The sequence below is a fragment of the Anser cygnoides genome, chromosome 6 (assembly GCF_040182565.1).
Source record: "Anser cygnoides isolate HZ-2024a breed goose chromosome 6, Taihu_goose_T2T_genome, whole genome shotgun sequence".
Lineage (NCBI taxonomy): Eukaryota > Metazoa > Chordata > Aves > Anseriformes > Anatidae > Anser > Anser cygnoides.
The window spans coordinates 1,862,431-1,879,623 of record NC_089878.1 but is presented as its reverse complement, the minus strand read 5'-3'; the positions used below and the strand labels follow the sequence as shown (position 1 = coordinate 1,879,623).

General features: G+C 39.5%; 3 protein-coding genes across 16 annotated transcripts in view; 1 reads left to right on the top strand and 2 right to left on the bottom strand.

Annotated features, from left to right (window-relative positions):
- Positions 1-15: 15 nt before the first annotated feature.
- On the bottom strand, positions 16-7,316 carry PPIL3 (peptidylprolyl isomerase like 3). 8 transcript variants are annotated; one of them, XM_048058559.2, is made up of 7 exons: positions 7,225-7,316; positions 6,270-6,317; positions 4,966-5,040; positions 3,366-3,459; positions 2,676-2,743; positions 2,101-2,219; positions 16-434 (listed from the first exon to the last, which is right to left on the bottom strand). In XM_048058559.2, the coding sequence occupies exons 2-7, from the start codon at positions 6,270-6,272 to the stop codon at positions 308-310; spliced, it is 486 nt and encodes a 161-aa protein (XP_047914516.1). In that variant the 5' UTR covers positions 6,273-6,317; positions 7,225-7,316; the 3' UTR covers positions 16-307. The 8 variants fall into 8 exon arrangements, with proteins under 8 accessions (XP_047914516.1, XP_047914519.1, XP_047914517.1 ...); XM_048058562.2 differs by having other exon boundaries at positions 7,149-7,265; XM_048058560.2 differs by having other exon boundaries at positions 7,120-7,235.
- NIF3L1 (NGG1 interacting factor 3 like 1) lies at positions 7,195-13,812 on the top strand. Of its 5 annotated transcripts, none has more exons than XM_048058557.2 (7): positions 7,195-7,323; positions 7,461-7,892; positions 8,619-8,784; positions 9,218-9,344; positions 9,726-9,864; positions 11,256-11,339; positions 13,592-13,812. In XM_048058557.2, exons 2-7 carry the CDS (start codon positions 7,469-7,471, stop codon positions 13,624-13,626), a joined length of 975 nt encoding a protein of 324 aa, XP_047914514.1. In that variant the 5' UTR covers positions 7,195-7,323; positions 7,461-7,468; the 3' UTR covers positions 13,627-13,812. The 5 variants fall into 5 exon arrangements, with proteins under 5 accessions (XP_047914514.1, XP_047914513.1, XP_047914515.1 ...); XM_048058556.2 differs by having other exon boundaries at positions 13,474-13,812; XM_048058558.2 differs by having other exon boundaries at positions 13,184-13,812.
- ORC2 (origin recognition complex subunit 2) overlaps positions 11,242-17,193 on the bottom strand; it is a 20,268-nt gene continuing 14,316 nt past the window's right edge. For 2 of the 3 annotated variants that reach the window (XM_013187534.3, XM_013187533.3), the window contains 2 exons: positions 16,825-16,943; positions 15,059-16,184 (listed from right to left, as the gene is read on the bottom strand). In XM_013187534.3, coding sequence (XP_013042988.1) covers positions 16,098-16,184; positions 16,825-16,943 — 206 coding nt within the window. In that variant the 3' untranslated portion in view covers positions 15,059-16,097. Of the gene's footprint in view, positions 11,382-15,058; positions 16,185-16,824; positions 16,944-17,193 lie in introns of those variants that run through there. The other variant, XM_013187535.3, reaches the window with a different exon arrangement.

Sequence of the window (17,193 nt, the reverse complement as noted above, 5' to 3'; positions counted from 1 at the left end):
GACAAGGCAGAGAACAAAGGTTTGCAAAAATATATGTATTTTTGAAAGTCTTTTCTTGTTTTACAAGTGCAAGAAGCAAAGTTTAAAAGTCAAAATCAAGGAATATACTCTGGAAAAACTGTCTTCTGAAGCACGAGACTCCCTTATGACAACTCCCAAACAATGTCACAATATCTGAGAACCCTGCGTTCAATGACCAAAGGTACGATCAAGGTTGAGTAACCCTTTTTAATGACACTCTAAACACCATAATCACCCAGCAGTCGACCTGACCAATCTCTAAAGAATGCATTAAGACTATTTGTGGCTACACAGCAAAAGGGTTGGCATGAATTGTAATATCTTTAATGCGAACATCATTAAGAGGTCGGTAGGTTTTCTCATTCACAGGCAGCTTTTCCAGCTCATCCAGGGTCTCCAAGCCATCAATAACTCTGGAAGAAAAGCAGAACTGCTAGGAATCTCCTTCTAATAGTGACTGAACTTTCAAAATGGATGTATCTCAAAACACTTCACAGTTAGCTAAGTATCACAGTACAAGGGCTCTGCAAGCAAATTATACAAATAAGGCGGCCAAAACTTTATATATGGCATATAACCTATTTTGAAAGGAAATGTTAATCATCCATAACAGGTTCTGATAAAAGAACGAGTAATTTCCACTGACCTGACAACATCGTATTTTCTACCAACCACATCTCTGTGAAGACCCTGGCTGCACTTCCTTGCAGGCAGGACTGACCAGTCAACTGACTGACAAGATACTAGCCAAACCAAACCTCACTGTGAATTACTGAAATCCCATGGCTGGAAAATCAACTTCCAAATGTGCAATTATAATTACTAAGCTTCCAGCACAAAGACAAGATTGGAAAGAACCAATAACTGTGTAAGTCTAATGGCACAACTGTGTTTAGGCTTTCAGATGCCCAGTCGGGCTGAAGAAGTGGTAAGAGGGATTATTCTAATAAACCTCCCACCTTTTGGGTAAGTCTTGGCAATTTATTTCCCAGTAATGGACTTTGCAGAAAACACATACCATTCACAGTTCAATTCACTGTCACATTCATCAGCTCTTTGAATCTTGGATGCCGAATTGTGGGCTGGAGCATGGACTACACATTCTGTTCTCCTGATTCTGCAACTGGGTCAGGAGTATCTTAAACTGCCACAGAAAATCTGGCAAAATTAATCTGTCAGAGCCTCTGCTCTTTTCTAAGGAATATGTCCAAAAAACCCTTTCAATCACTTCTAAACAAACTCAGAAATGAAAGGAACACCTATGCTTATACCTGCCTATACCTTCCACCTGCCTATACACAAAGCAGGTGGAAGGAAATGATATTTTTCAATTTTCACCAGTTTCCTTTGAATATTTAAGTCTTTGAAAAAAACAGCTTTTTCTCAACAAGATTCACTTACATGCTACAGACTTCTTAACAACAAACAAAAGAAAAGATATTACCATGATTTTGAGAAAGAAAAAGCAGCATTTGAAAGACTCAAAAATTAAACATTTGCTTTAGGGATGGTATATTATCAGCAGCTTCTATTAACATAATGTTTTAAAATGATGATACATCTTAAATAACCTAATCTAATTTTACGAAGTGCCAGTTCCACAAGTTTTATCTGCTCAACAGGAAGTTCCATCTAAATAGAAGTATGACCATGTCAGTACTGCACCCATCCTAGTTCCAGATCAGACTCTTGCTTGTCAATAAACCCTACAACTGTGTATCCAGTTATTTTTGAGTTTGCTAAAAATTAGGATGCACCCATTTGGGCACAGTACAAAATGGCAAGCAGGAACAACTAGCTTAAAAAAAAAATTATAACAAAAAAACTCAACCCAGCTCCATTCTTGAGGTAATTTTTAATATGCCTATTTCAATTGCATTCCCTACTACTAAGAAAAATGGAGCAGCACTTTAGGGTAACTAATTCTGGTGACAGTGCAAGAGCATACATTTACATATACACACTGAATATTTTAAAGAGCTTTAGAACCCAAAGTTTCTGAATTTGTACTGCATCTGCCCTGAAATATTCAGATCCATCACACTCTATGGCTAGGAGGCAAATGGTTGGATCACTCACTTCCCAAAGACAGTGTACTTCATATCTAAGTGTGGTTGCTTGCCGTAAGTGATGAAGAACTGTGATCCATTGGTATTTGGGCCATTGTTCGCCATTGAAACCACCCCACGGACACTGTGCTGAAAGAGAAAAAAAATCAACATGAATAACCGCCTGTGAAAGCAGGACATCAACCTGTACCAAGTGCTCAGTGACTTATTGCTCTGCCTCAATGTCATTATTAAAACCCATTCTTGTTAATACCACATTCTATCACAACCCACATTATAACAACTAGCTCCTCCAATTTGCTTTTACATCAAAAAATTATTTCTTTGCCTTTAGTGCATGAAAAATATTTTGTTCAAAATTGCTGCTTCTGTTCTCAGTAATGATAACCCTCAAATCTAACTTGCTAAGTATTACAATGCCTGTTTCTATTTTAATAACGAGCTTTCTATCCCTTCCCTTTGGGATTATACTTTATTTCACAATTACAAAACAGGTAACTTAATCCAGCACAACACTGATCACTCTCCAACCTGTAAAGAAAATTCATCTGAAAACATAACTGCATATTGAGAGCACAGAAATACCTTTAGGTATTCACTGAATTCATCTTCAAACTTCTTGCCCCAGATGCTGTTACCTCCTTTCCCAGTACCTGACAAAGAAGAACCGCAATATATTAATAATTTTCAGACTGGGATATGCAGGAATGATGTACCATTATAAAATTTTAAAACAAAGGTCCCAGATAGACTCTATTTTGTTTGAGCCAGCGATCCTGTTCTCATGGCTTGATACTGAGCAGAGCCAGAACTCTATATAAAAATACTGATATATCCTCAAATTAAATTCAGTATGACTGCAAACAGACACACAGTTGAATCAGACATTCTCCTAAACAGTTAACAGCATCTGGGACATCTTCCCAAATGCTTTAGAGGCAGTGTAGCCTTCCAGCCAAAAAAACAGAGAAACCACGATAGTTAACTGCTACTAGTCATATTTAGTGGAAAGAGCTGAAAAAACTCAAAATTTACAGCATGCTTTATTACTGCATTACATTATTTAGAACTGGATGCTCTTCTGTAACCTCACCACAGGAAACTTTCCAGTAAGCTCGTATCATTAAAACCTCTATTAACAATACAATAATCTTTTTTTTTTTTTAAAATTTTGTTTCTATAATTATTGATATTTATAATTTATTTATATTTCTTGATACTTTGTTTTACTTTTATATAACTTTACTATAGAGAGACATTAACAGAAGAATTTACCTAATGGATCCCCTGTCTGAACCATGAAGCCCTTTATATTCCGGTGAAATATGCAGCTATTGTAGTAGTTACTAGCACAAAGAGCCAGGAAATTCTAAGGAAATGAAACAAATCATATTAAAATATTCAGAAATAATGTTCTCTGTTACTAAAATATTACTAAAATGCATTGGCAAGACTAAGAACACTTTTGCCTCTGCTTTGCACTGTGACCATGTAATGGCATTTGTCCACTGTCCCTGACTATTGTTGACTATTAAAAAATATAAATAACACTCAGGCCTCTTCCTTCCCTCTTCAGAGCTTGTCATTGTTATAAACAGTACCAAATGCAATAAAAATTATCTACAGGCTATATGGAAGTGAAAAAGGCAACGGTGAAACTGTTCACAGATAGCGTGATCCAGGAGACAGATCTGATGAGGGATTCATAAATATTTTCTTTCATTTTGTGCAGGAACATGCATTTCTTTGAAAGGATCTCTACACCTCACATAGCTTATGAAACATAATTTGGATACCTTTATCCTTACTGATAAGTACTGGCGATTAGTTTGCATGGAAAATGCCTTTAGAGAAAGATAATTTCACTTCAGTTCAAAGATGGACTGTTCAGAATCAAGGAAGCAAGTTTTGCACCTGAGATCAGGAAAACTCTGAGATATCAAATTTCAAAGCCTCAAACTAAAATAGTACTTAATCTGTCTTAAAGAAACATTAGAACTACAGAATTACAACATGAAGGAAAAAATAAATTTACAGGTTACTCTGACATACTGACTGCTAAAACTATCTATGGATTAAAAAGTCCTGTGTGGCACCTATCGCCAAAAGAAAAACAGCTGTAAAAACACAATAAAAGTATTTTACAATATCTATTTCAATAGACTGCAGTTTGTGTTTAGCGCTCCTATTTCTTTTGTTTCCTATAGAAGAAGGTTATGACGGGTTAAAGAATCACTAGGTGAATCCCACAGAGTATTGCCACAGAACAGTCATACTCAAATTATGCTGAAGTTGCTCCTTTGACACTGTCACAGACACAAAGGATTTTAAATAAAGCTTTACAGCACAAGGCCATCTGACTTGAGGAACAAGCATGAGGACTGAAACATGATCATAAATATCATTTTCATTCAACATTTTTATTTTGTAAATGTGTTGTAATTTTGTAATCAATAGCTTCAAGACTCTTTTTTTTTTTCAATAAAAGTAACTGATTTCAATTTAAGCTAGTGATTCTTACTTTTAAAAAAAGTCATATCTGACTGAGTGCAGGCAAACCAAGGCAAATATGGGAATCACAGGCCATAACCCATGTTTCACCTAAAGGGCAAACGGCACTTTGGGATACACCAAACCTTGGAGACAATCAACCCTTAGCCAAACCTTATCTGGTGAGAAACAGGCAGCAAACCTTTAGGCACTATTACACAGCACCCAAGTATACGCTGCACAAGTTCCACACCAGCTTAAAATGTTAATATTCCATTATGTTAAAAGATAAATTGGGACAGTCATTTCACCTCCTCCGTGGTCTTCACCATTTCTAATGCGTTGCTTCAACACTAGACAGTCTCATTCCTGCTATTTGACTTACTTCACAAGTCTTTGGTGTTCGCTCACAAAACAATTCAATTTTAATATCTCCTACATCAGTGTGCAGCGTGACAGCCTGAGCAAGAGTAACAAAAATAATTAAATCAGAAATTAAATGCTAACAGCTAATAGACTCAGTTTTATTTTCCAGTCCCACCGAGAGCATGAGCAAAATCCCACTGCATATAACCATTGTTTCAATATTTGGCCATAGGCAAGGCTGCTGTCGCAAACCTTTTGCCATCACCAGAAAACACCAGTTTCATTTAATTTTAGGACAAATCAAGTTTGCCATGGAAATGCAGAACCTCTGATTCATACTGTTGCAATCCAGAGACACATTATTCATCTGTGAACTGGACCTATACAGTCACTTCACTGCAAATTTGAAGAATCGAGGTAATATCTACTTCAGGAGGCCACACTGTGGTGCACATACCTCACTAGTTTACAAGCAGAGGAACAAGTGATGGGCACTACCCGATTACAGCCTTTTGAGCGATAGGATAGTTCTGAATGGCACCACATATAGTCTGCCCTTACAAACAAGTAACTGTACAAAATCACACACTTTTCTTAAGAATTTGTATGTAGTTTTCATAAAATTTAAAACGACAGTTACCTAGCTACCAAGGCAAATACATCTCTCTATAGGCTCAATATATATTATAGTGCTTCCACAAAAAGCGCTGAGCTATGTGAAAACAATTACTGTAGTGGTATGCTAGGAATAACTGTACAGAAAAACTAATAAAAATCAGCATCATGATGATACTGGTCTACTGTTCCAGAAGTATAAAAGCAGAGAAAATAGTTGTCTGCAATATCTTTGGAGACGTTACAAAGGTACATATACAGTTTAAGACAAATAGTCCTACCTAGTTCCTGATCTGCTAAGCTTTCAAAAGCCTCCAAGTATCTATACTTGCAAGTATACTTACAAGTATACAAGTATCTATGTTACATGCACTCAAGCAGGACTATGAGCTTGCAACTTGAACAATGTCTCTGTGGTAAAAGAAACAAACTGGATTATGAAGCATTAGCCAAACTAGGATTAGTATTTACTAACTTAGAGCTGAAGTCTAATTATATTTTAGACTGATGAAATTGTAAATTAACCCATTTCCCTTTTCACCGTATCTTGTAGAAGTCTTAGATGGAAACCTGCACTTTTCATTAGAGATTCTTCACAGCATCAGAGTAAAATACATAATCCTTTGAGATGCAGAGCTGCTATTCACTTTCCAAGAAGCGAACATTTCAGAAAATATGAAAATATATAAAAAGTGCTATTGTTCTCACCATGTCTGCTCACCAAAACGCTGAGGTAATTTTGTATATAGCAATTGCCTGCAAAGAAAACGTGAAATTTGTTTTGTTCATTTTTTCCCCCAGCATTTTCCAGTTCTTTCTGATTCTGAAACGTTTGTGTGATTATGAGCTTTTTCACCATAGTTTTACAGTAATATTCAAGTGACTCTGTGGATTAACGTCTTACTTGCATTATGCAACCACCCAGCACATAAAGAACCAGAAACAACAAAAAAGCTTAGAGAAAGTGTGTGTGGGGGGGAGGCCACAAAAAAAAAAAGCCTTTCTTCAGATGAGTTTATACTAAATACTTACACCTTTTCTAAAGGTTATAGTTTTATAAATAACGCAGATTCATAGAGAAAAAACACATGCCAGTATCTATATAGAAGCATGATCTCAAAGCCACCACCTGACAGGCATCAGAGCCTCCAGCAGACAGGCACCTGCATCCAAGCACAGGATCCAAGTTTTTTTTTTTTTTTTTTTAACTTAATAACGACTTTCCCATAAACCATTTGGAATTACGATAATAAAGACGCAGCTGTGTGAAAATCAGACTTTTACATGCCAACTTCTTCTACCTTCATACCTCCCCCCACACGCAAAAAAAGAGGCCAGCTCCCTGCCTTGGCAGGCCATCTCAGGTAACCATGGCGCCCGCGGCGAGCCCGGGCCAGCCGCCACGGCCGCTGGGGACGGCCACCAGCTGCGGAGCAGCGGGACCAGGACCCCCATAGGGCCCGGTGAAGCACCCCATGGCCCTGCCCTGGGCTCCCGCCTGACCCGCACGGCCGCGCTCCGATCCCGCGGACTTAGGGTGCTTCCATAGAACCCCCACCGCCGCAGAGCCACGGCCACGCCCCTCGCCTCAGCCTTCCGGGTCGCTCCCGCCTCGCCCCGCTACCGCCTGAACGCAGGGCCCGCAGCCCCTTCCGCCCCGCACCTCACGCCGGCGCGGCGCAGAGGCCGACCCCTACCCCGGCCACGCGACGGAAGGGGCAGGGCCCGGCGCAGGCTCGGCCCCAAGCTGCTGCGGGGTGAGGTGAGCGGCGGAACTGCGCGGTTCGAGGCTGCCCGCACCTCCGTGAGGCAGCGGGGCGGCGCTCCGAGCCCGAAGGCTCTGCCTTCGCGGCCCGGCAAGTACCCGCGCTCACCCCCGGCATCTCCCCCCCTCTGCAGGTACCCGCATGTTGCAGCTGGTGAGCCGACCTCTGTCTTGCATCCGTGGTGCGGGCCGCTTGCCTTCGCGCTCCCTTATGAATCTCGGGGAACTCGTTTCTGCCCTGAACAACTTTGCTTCCCTCTCCCTGGCTGAAAGCTGGGACAATGTGGGGTTGCTGGTGGAACCAAGCCCACCGCACACTGTGAAGACCCTGTTCCTCACTAACGACCTCACCGAGGAGGTAATGGAGGAGGCAGTGCAGAAGAAAGCAGACCTTATTCTTTCTTACCACCCCCCCATATTCACGCCGCTCAAGCGAGTAACGTGGAAGACCTGGAAGGAACGGCTGGTGGTCCGAGCTCTGGAGCACAGAATCGGGATTTACTCCCCACACACGGCATACGATGCCGTACCTCATGGCGTCAATAACTGGCTAACAAAGGGACTTGGTGAGATTCTGTTAAAAACAAAAAAATGGTTCAAATTACTCATCAGTATTCACCATGTTCATCAAATTATTCTATGGGGGGACCTTCTCATTTTCTTTTCCTCTAGTTCTTGCAAATATGATTTGAGTACTTTTAAAAATTGTTATTATAGTACTTCTAAGTACCCATACCATATTTGAGGAAATTCATCTTGGTGAGGAATACAAGACACAAACACTGGATGAAATTTCCAGATGCATGACTGTGTTATTAGATATAGCCAGAACTAGTGCAGCATATTTATTGTCTATCTTGGTTAAACAGTGTAGACGGCTGACTTTAAATCATTGTCTTTAATTTATAAAGTACAAGATATCATTGTTTCTACAGGCCTTAAAGTATCTGAAATTTTTAGATTTTTATTTTATGTTGTGGCTAATAAATGAAAATAACTGTCTTACCGAGCCTGCTTTACAAACCAGAAACTTTTTTTTTTTGGTAAAACCCTTAAGATAAAACTTGAACAGCATTAAGAATGAAAAATAATATATATCCATCAACTTCTTTGCACTTAAAATAGACTGTGCTTAATGGAGACAACAGGAAAAGAGTCCTCATTTCTGGTCAGGGAAAATAGATTTGAGTGCAAAATTTTCTCAAAGTTGCATCTCTTTTGGATATATGCTAAATCAGTATCTGCTACATCATCCAACTCTCTAAAGCTGCAGTCTGGTGCTGTTTTCTCAGGTGCCTGTAATTCCATCCCACTGCACCCATCAACCTCTCCAAGCTATCCAACTGAAGGCACTCACCGAGTAGAATTTTGTGCGGACACCGCTGAACATGTAGAGACAGTGCTCTCCAAAATCAAAGACATCCAGGAGATCTTCTGTCTCACTACTTTCCCTGTCAGGTATCTGCTCCACTTTCTAATGTTGTGTTTTTTCTGTTGCTTGAACTGTATTTTACTGTTGTAACCACTTCATTCCTCTGTGCATTGCTGCTATTTTTTCAGCAACAGATCCAGAAACTTACAGGATAATCATCCCCTTCTGATCAATCCATGTTATACTACATGGTAACTAATTCCATGTAGCATCACACGAATTAGAAATGGTAAAGAGGAGTGTTTACAAGAAGTTTAATGAGGACAGCTGAATTAAATTCTTGTATCTGTTTACTCCAAGAAAGTAGATTACACTAGACTATTACCATGTCTGGTGTCTATTTTTTTCCCTTTATCTCTGGTAGAATACCCTCTGTGGTAGAACAGCTTTATATTCTACTAATACAATGCTGAAATTTTATCCAGTCTCTTAGTAAACACCAAGCACATCTTTCCTCAGGGTTGAAGGTAAGGAGCAAACACGAGTCAGTCTGAACTGCTCTCAGAAAGCACTGCTGGAGGTGGTGGCATTATTGTCCCAGAACAACCTTCTTCATCACAAGACTGAGATTCTCATATTACAGAAGGTAACAAAATCATGCATTACTTCCAGTGAATGTACTATTTGTGTGAGCTGACTGTCCTAAAAACTTAAGTCCAGCATTCACTGGCATTACAGGTTTCCTATGTTACCTGCCCGTGCTCTGAAATACTAGCCTCTGGGGATTTGAAGCCATGGACATTTTCCCAAACAATGAAAATAGCTGCGTGGTCTGAACTAATTCTAACATAAGTTCCAAAAGCTAGTCATTATGTTACATTTAAGAACATCACATACATGTTTGTTCATAAAGTACAGAGGTATTCATCCTTAATGCCCAATATACTCATTTTTGTACATTAGGGAAAGCAATGTAAACTTCTGGAGTCAGCTTTCTCACAGTAATTTGAATTTCTTTTCTCCTCAGCCTCTTCTTCCACATACTGGAATGGGACGTCTATGCACACTGAGTAAACCAGCCTCCTTGTCAGACATCATCAAGCGTATCAAAAGTCACCTAAAATTACCCCACATCCGCCTAGCCCTGGGAACAGGCAAGACACTAGGTAAACAAACCTGCCAGTAAGACTGCCCCTTTGAACTAGTATTCCAGGAATACAAGTAGTGTGAGTGTATGCATGGGTGTGTAAAATATTGCTGCCTTGGATAGGTTTATTTTCAAGTAGTATGAAGCGCTGTTAAAGGCAAGAGTCAGTGTTTTAGATTTTCTGTGATACAGTCATGGAACAAGAACATCATCTGTATTTCTGACTGGCGATTCTGTATTATGCTGGTTGTCAGTGCGAAGGAGGGATACCACAAGCTGAGTATGAGACATACTTTTTCATAATTCCTATAATGACTAAGATTTCCCTCTCCAAGATATCAGATGCAAGTGTGTACTACCTCACTGTATGATCCCTTTTGTGACTGAATGTTAAATTTAAAAGCACCTTAAAATAATAAGTGCTTTGTGGTATCCTTCTGAACATATAGCCATCCATGCTTTGATGAAAAATAAATGGTGACAGAGAAGGCAAACTATCATAGCTCAAAGGGTGGTCACTACTAAATCCTGGAACATGTATCCTCTTATCCCAGTTACCTATCCAAGACGCATAGCTAATAGAATTTGTGAGAGCAAATTTGTTGAAAACTCTTTGCATTGTATGAGACAAAAGTCTTGTTACAAGCTTCCTAATACTATCAATTGCACTAAAAACAAAACAAACCTATTTTGAAACCCGTCATTGTGGTGTGGGATTGTAGTGTTTGATTCCAGTCAAATCAACAGTAATTGCATGGCAACATACTGTAAAACCTTAATAGAATTTGAAAATTCTTTGCCCACCCCATCTCTTGTACTGAACATACTAGATATGCACAATTAAATTCCTTGTCACTACCACATATGTAATAGGTTGGAATCAGCAATCATAGCAAACAGGCAATTTTTTTATGATGTGGAGGAGCTCTCAGTTTGCAATGAGATTGGCCTTCTGAAAGCTAAGAATTAGGAACCAGTTATAAATCAGAGGGAAGATGCTGCCTTAGTGGCATCATTAGTTTGGAAAACAAACACAGTCGAACTTTAGAGTCCTGGAAAAAGTAGCAGCGAATTAAAGAGTTCAGAAACCCAACCAACAACACCTCACTAGAAAGAGCTAAGCTGCAGTAGCCAGCAACAAGTCTCCATGCTGGAGTTTTCCACTAACTCTCACAATCCCTTGTAGAAAAATTTCTATGCATCTTCTTGGTACATAGGGGATTTTGCTTACTGTCAGAGATGCTATGGGCCTATGACTCTTTCAAACTGACAAACACATCTCTTCCTCCAACAAATTTACATTGGCCCTAAAATCAAGGTAGTAGTTATTGTGAAACACTTAATAGCAATACTGATGCAAAGGCTGAACATAGAGAAAGAAGTTTAATTGTGGCACCTTGTATCCTGCAGATTCACCAGTGAAGAAAGCTGCTCTGTGTGCTGGTTCTGGGAGCAGTGTCCTGAAGGGAACGGAAGCTGACCTCTACCTCACAGGTAAGAGATTATGTTGTTTCATTATCTTTATAAAAATAGGCACTACGAAAAAAGAAGAAAGAGTTGACTGTTGAAAGGTTTGGCCAGAAAAAGATTGCCTGTTAGAACTGAGAAATGATCAGTTACTGAAATGGCAGAGTAACACTGAAGTAGAGGTAACATAGATCAGATGGCTGTATGGCACACTGATGGTTATTTCAAGTAAACACTATTAACCATACATGATTTCAAAATCAGTGTTTGATGGAAAAGTCTATTGCAACCTTCAGTGTGTTTCTCCTTTGGCAAGAAACAAGGTATTTCCTCAGTTCCCTATAGAATTGCCTGAAGAAAGATGGAATGTAACAGTCTACATAATCTTCCACTTAATGACCATAATAGTGTATCTGGCCAAACGGATACTTAATCCATTGTCTTTTTTCTGATAGTGTGACAGGTATTTCCTACAGCTTGCTCCACAATGCAAAGGCTGCCTTGCACTCTAGTACTTAATTCAAGCAAGTTCTTTGGCAAGGCATGTCCCATCTCCTCCTTTATACATAGCACTGCAGAGCTGACCCTCACACAGCTTCTTGACAAGCCTTCTTCAGTTGCTATCCTCCATCAACAGCAACCCCGTTGAGTAGATGCATGACACCTAGACAGTCCACTTCCAAACCACTCTGCACACTTATTTCCTGCCCTAAGTGGCAAAATCTACTATTATTCAAAGAAGGCATGGAATTTCTGTGGTTTTGCTCAATTGTGCACTGGGGACATCAGCTGAAAGTCCTTCAAGGGACACTAGGGTAGGAGTGTGCCATGTTCTTACACTGAGCAGATGGCATTGCATCCCTCCTTATGGGCTACTTCCGCTGTTGCATCTTCCCAGTTTTTAATTACGATTCTGCATACGTTGCAAAGAAACGGCTTCCGAAACGGTATGCAATCTACCATGGCATTTCTTTCTCAAAATGGCAGGAGAGATGTCCCACCATGATATTCTGGATGCAGTTGCCAACGGAATAAGTGTTATTCTGTGTGAACACAGTAACACAGAGAGAGGCTTTTTGTCAGAGCTGGGTGACATGCTAACTATCCACCTACAGAACAAAATCAACATAATTGTGTCTGAGAAAGACAGAGATCCCCTCCAGGTGGCATAAAAAGAAAAGGAAAAGAAGAAAAAAAGGGGTGAGAGAACACAATCAAGAGTTTCATACTATTTTGCACAGACCTATCCAAACGCAAGTTTAATGAAGATGCTCTGGATTGGTTCAGTGTAGGATTGTATTATATGTTCCCCCAAAGTCTGGGATATATGTTATGTCAGATACCTAATAAATGCTCGTTTCTAGCTACTCAAATATGATTTACTCAATTACTGGGTTGCATTTGAATAAAGTTACTGTTACTACATACTCTTATTAAAATATTTGATAACCACACCACTCAAGGGTTGGTTTGGGTAGAATATGAAAACCTGACTTTTCAAACTTACAGAGCAGTTTCATCCTACTGTGGTTATGTCAGTACAAGTCACTGGCATTTTAGCTAGTAAAGCTCTTGATAATAGTTAATGAAAGGGTATGGATCACTGGTTTGCATTAACAGTTTTATTAAGACACAGCTCATATGCAAATACAGAGCAGAATTCAGGCATTTGATACTAGTATTCAATTGCAAAATCTACCGTTAATGCAGCTTTAAAGCTCTTTAACAGAGGAACCCTCAATTAAAAAACCTTTGGAAGTTTTTTAATAAGCTATAACTCCCTTATTAATGTTATAATTAATTTAATATACCTGTTACTTTTTTTTTTTTTAAATAAAAACAGCTTCTATACATATGGCTCTTAATTACAGGATTACTAAAAGTGAACAAGTAACATTTCCACCATCAGTAACCTCTGGGGAGTTTGGATTGTGTTTTTTTTTTTTGCTTGTTTTTTGTGTGTGTTTTCTTTTTTTGAAAGAAAAACCTACCCTTTGAATATCTTACCAACTCTGGATTATGTGCATACCAGCAGAATATTTAAACAAACTGAAAATACTTCCATCCCAAGTTTGTAAAGATTTCTTTACAAACTACATCTTTTTAAGTTGAATAAATAAAATTGGCTTATTTGGCAATGTCTTTACTGTGCTGCACACAGCAACTCGATGCATTGGAGTCCTGTACAACCCTAGGGCTTTGAAGACCACATGAAGACTAAAATCATGGAAAAAATCTGGGAAATATTTCCCCGTAACTTAGACATCTCCCTCTTTCAGCTAAGAAGGTAACTGAGGACTATGCTCTTCCTTAGTAGAGTACTACTAGAAGTGCCCAAGAGAAATGTCAAGAAGCTGCTCTGTTATTCAGACTTTCCCAGTGGTCCTAGACACTGACCCCAGAACACTGATGTGATGTGATGTGATCAGAGGCTTTCTGCCACATTGTGTATTTTAATACAATGTAACATCACCATTAAAGCATTTTAAGCCCCCTGTTATATCTTGTTTTGTGTTCTTGTTCAATGAAACAACTTCAAAACATGAAATAGCCAGCCTGCTTCATCTAAAGAATATATTACTTGTTCAGTCTTCTAAGGTATATAAAAAAAACAATCATTCTTATCAATACCATGAAGACCTTTGACTAAGCTGAGAATTGAAGCGGGAAGAAATTCCTTCTTCCCCAAATAAAGGAGGGAACTGTACAACTGATCCCTCCAAATACAATAGTCCAGAATTGCTACAGAAGATAAAAATGCCACCAGATCTATACCAAAGAGCCAGTATCCTTAGTATATGCACTGAATGCAAGAGGGAGAAAATCAATGCATAGGTGGAATAGTCATCCAGACAATCTGAAATCAAGCTGAAATACTTTAACAAGAAAACCACAGGAATTAATTCACAGTTATTTTCTTTAGCTTTCATGCTTGCATCACAGTATCAGCCAAGAATTGATTCAAAGGTAACCTTTTATAAGATAAGTGGTGGTATTTCCTGCACTTGTTTTTGACTTCTACGGGCATCACTTGCATGATACTCTACCAAAACCGTTAACTAATAAATCAGAGCACTTGTTCATGAACTCTAAACCTAACTTACAGAGCTTGGGTAAGACACAATGCCTTGATCACAGTTTTAGTGGTTCTGATGGTAGCCTAAGTAGCAGCAGGCAGGATCTGATGTGTTTTGCTAAGTTTGGAATGGCAGCCTGTAAAACACAGATGCACATAATACCAAAAGAGGATGTTAGTTGGAAAATGTTCTGTAGAGGGAAGGTGGAGAGTACTGCTAGCATGTACCAGTTTTCCCCCCATCAGACTCTCCAGCAAAGTTAAATAGTTCTTACACTGAAGAACCTAGTTGACAGTAGGATAAGTAGATATCCTGTGTTTTCCAATACAAAACAAAGTCAGGATGTAAACCTCTGTCCTGTGGCTTCTGTCAGTGAGGGATATACCAGGTAACACCTGGAACACAGGTAACAGTATTATTCCATGTGATGCTTTGGTTCTTTTCTAACGCTATATACCGGCATTAAAAAGCAGGCAAACTGTTTGTAATTTTGATATCTTAAAAGACCATAAAATACTTTTGCTAATTAGTTTGAGGTCTTCTGCATGCTGCATGAGGCTCTGCACAGATATTTGACATGATAATGAAAACAAGGCTTTCGCATAACTGCCAGAAAGATCTCTATCTTCCTATAACATAAAAACATTCGTGGAAGACGAGACAATCTAATGAAAATTAATAAAGTACTTTATTTGGTTGATATGTACTATTACAACATTGAGCTGTAACACAGCTACCAAGTATTAGACATAATGAGTCCCTGAAGTCTGGCTGGCAGACTACAGTTGATGGAACTATAGGACTTTACTCCCACATACCTGAGAAATACAATGAAGAAAAGCTGCAAAACTTCAGCAGTCTCCCAACCTCTAAGGGCTACAAAAAGGGAGAGCTTTTAAGTGGCATTTAAGGCCTCCTCAATGGACACTCCTGATGTAAAAAATACATATATACAATCAAGCTTTTTAAAAATAAACAAGCTTCACAGCCTCTTCACATTCCTGGATTGCAAATTGGAAAGCAGATGAAAGAGGCTGGATTTTCTCAGCCTCACCAAGAGGCAACGACTTGAGTCCATGGCAATTTTGATCACCTAAATCTGCTTATAAAAGAATTCTAGCTTGGGAAAGTCCTTCAGTTCTATCGCCAGAATTTAATAAGTTACCCACAGTATCCCTGTCCCACTCATATTCTCTTCCTTGTGCAGTCAAGGCAGGTCTCTTAGCATTATAAATCTTTACTTCTTTACACACTGGAAGCAGTCTTGTCTAATTGGTAAAGGAGTACCAGAAAGCACTCAGTTGAGAAAAATTGCATCACGAATACAAACTAAAGCTCTGACCATCTGGTGGTTTGCACTTCCCATGTGAACTGCTCCAGCCAAACCCTCATGTCTAGTGAGGTAATGAGCAGAAGGCACAGAGTTAGTTTTCCTGACTGTATGGTTGCCTACATAGATACAAAGGTATCATCTGAGTTAAGAGACAAAGCAGACAAATCTAACTTCAGAGCAAGAAATACCTTGCTTACAGAAGTCATCATTCCAAACTACCTGAAATAGCTGAACAAGAAGCACTGTTCATTACAATTATTACATTTCGGTAAGTAGTCCAGCAGTTTTGGGGCTGGAAAGAGAGATCTGAGTATATGCCCCTCTCCAGCAGCCCTTGAGAGCAATTGCCGTAGATGTTTTGGGAACAGACAGACGTTATACATCTTCATCCTCTTTCTCTAAGAAGTCGGTCAAGGCACTGTCATCTACAGGAATTAATAAGTACTCCACACCATCAGCTCCCTGAGAACAGACATGCAACACATTCTGTTAACACCAGTGCAATGCAAGCCACTAGATAGCACTGCTATGCTGACATGTACTTGCAGCTGGGGTGAGAGCTGGCCAGCATTCACAACAACATTTCTAAAACCAGGAATACTTCCCTAGAGCAACATTGGAAATGTACAAACACTGAGAAAACTCAAAGCTTCTGGTGGGCTGTGCTATTCTGTCACTACATAGCTCCTCAACCTTTGCTCCCACATCTAATAATGAGGCAGTATAGCAGTGCTAGGGCTAGCCTGTACTCTTCTAACATGCAAATATAGGTAGCTATGTGAAGCAGATTGGCAGCCTCCAGAATCCATTACTTCTCAAGGTCTTCAGGAAGTTGAGTTCCACAAAGGCCTGTAGGTTGCAGAGTAACCAAACCACAACACATTTTTACAGCCCCCTATCCACGTGAAGGGTGTTCACAGATTGGAGTCATGGAAAGAGCTGCAATTACACAATTTCAGCCTTTGCTAGTCCCCAGGTGCTTCGAACAATACAGCCTCACTGTGAGCTGCAGACTTGTGTCTTAGGAATACTTCCAAGGAAGCAAGCAGTGTTTTGTTTAAGATAGCTGAATTCCCATAATTATCTTCTTCCCCTGACTCACCCGTTTGGTCCGGATGAGCTTGTGGTCCCTGAATTCTGTCAACTGTGCCCTGAGTGTCAGGTCACTGTTTACAAGGAAAGCCTCCCGACACTGCTGGTAGAAGTCTTGGAAAGAGAGGCCTGGAGACAGAAAAGGGCAAGAATGAGAAACTGAAGTGGTAAGTTTGTCCCATGTTTCCAGGTCTAACAATACATGTTATCTCCACCTACAAATATTGCTTTGGCTTACACCACAATGGCTACAGCACCATCCTCACTTTAAGTACACAACAAAGCTAATATTTCAGTAATCAACAAAAAAATAAGATTTAACATTCCAGTCACCCTGTCTGCCTAACAGAATTTTAATAGGACCTTAAATGCACTTCTC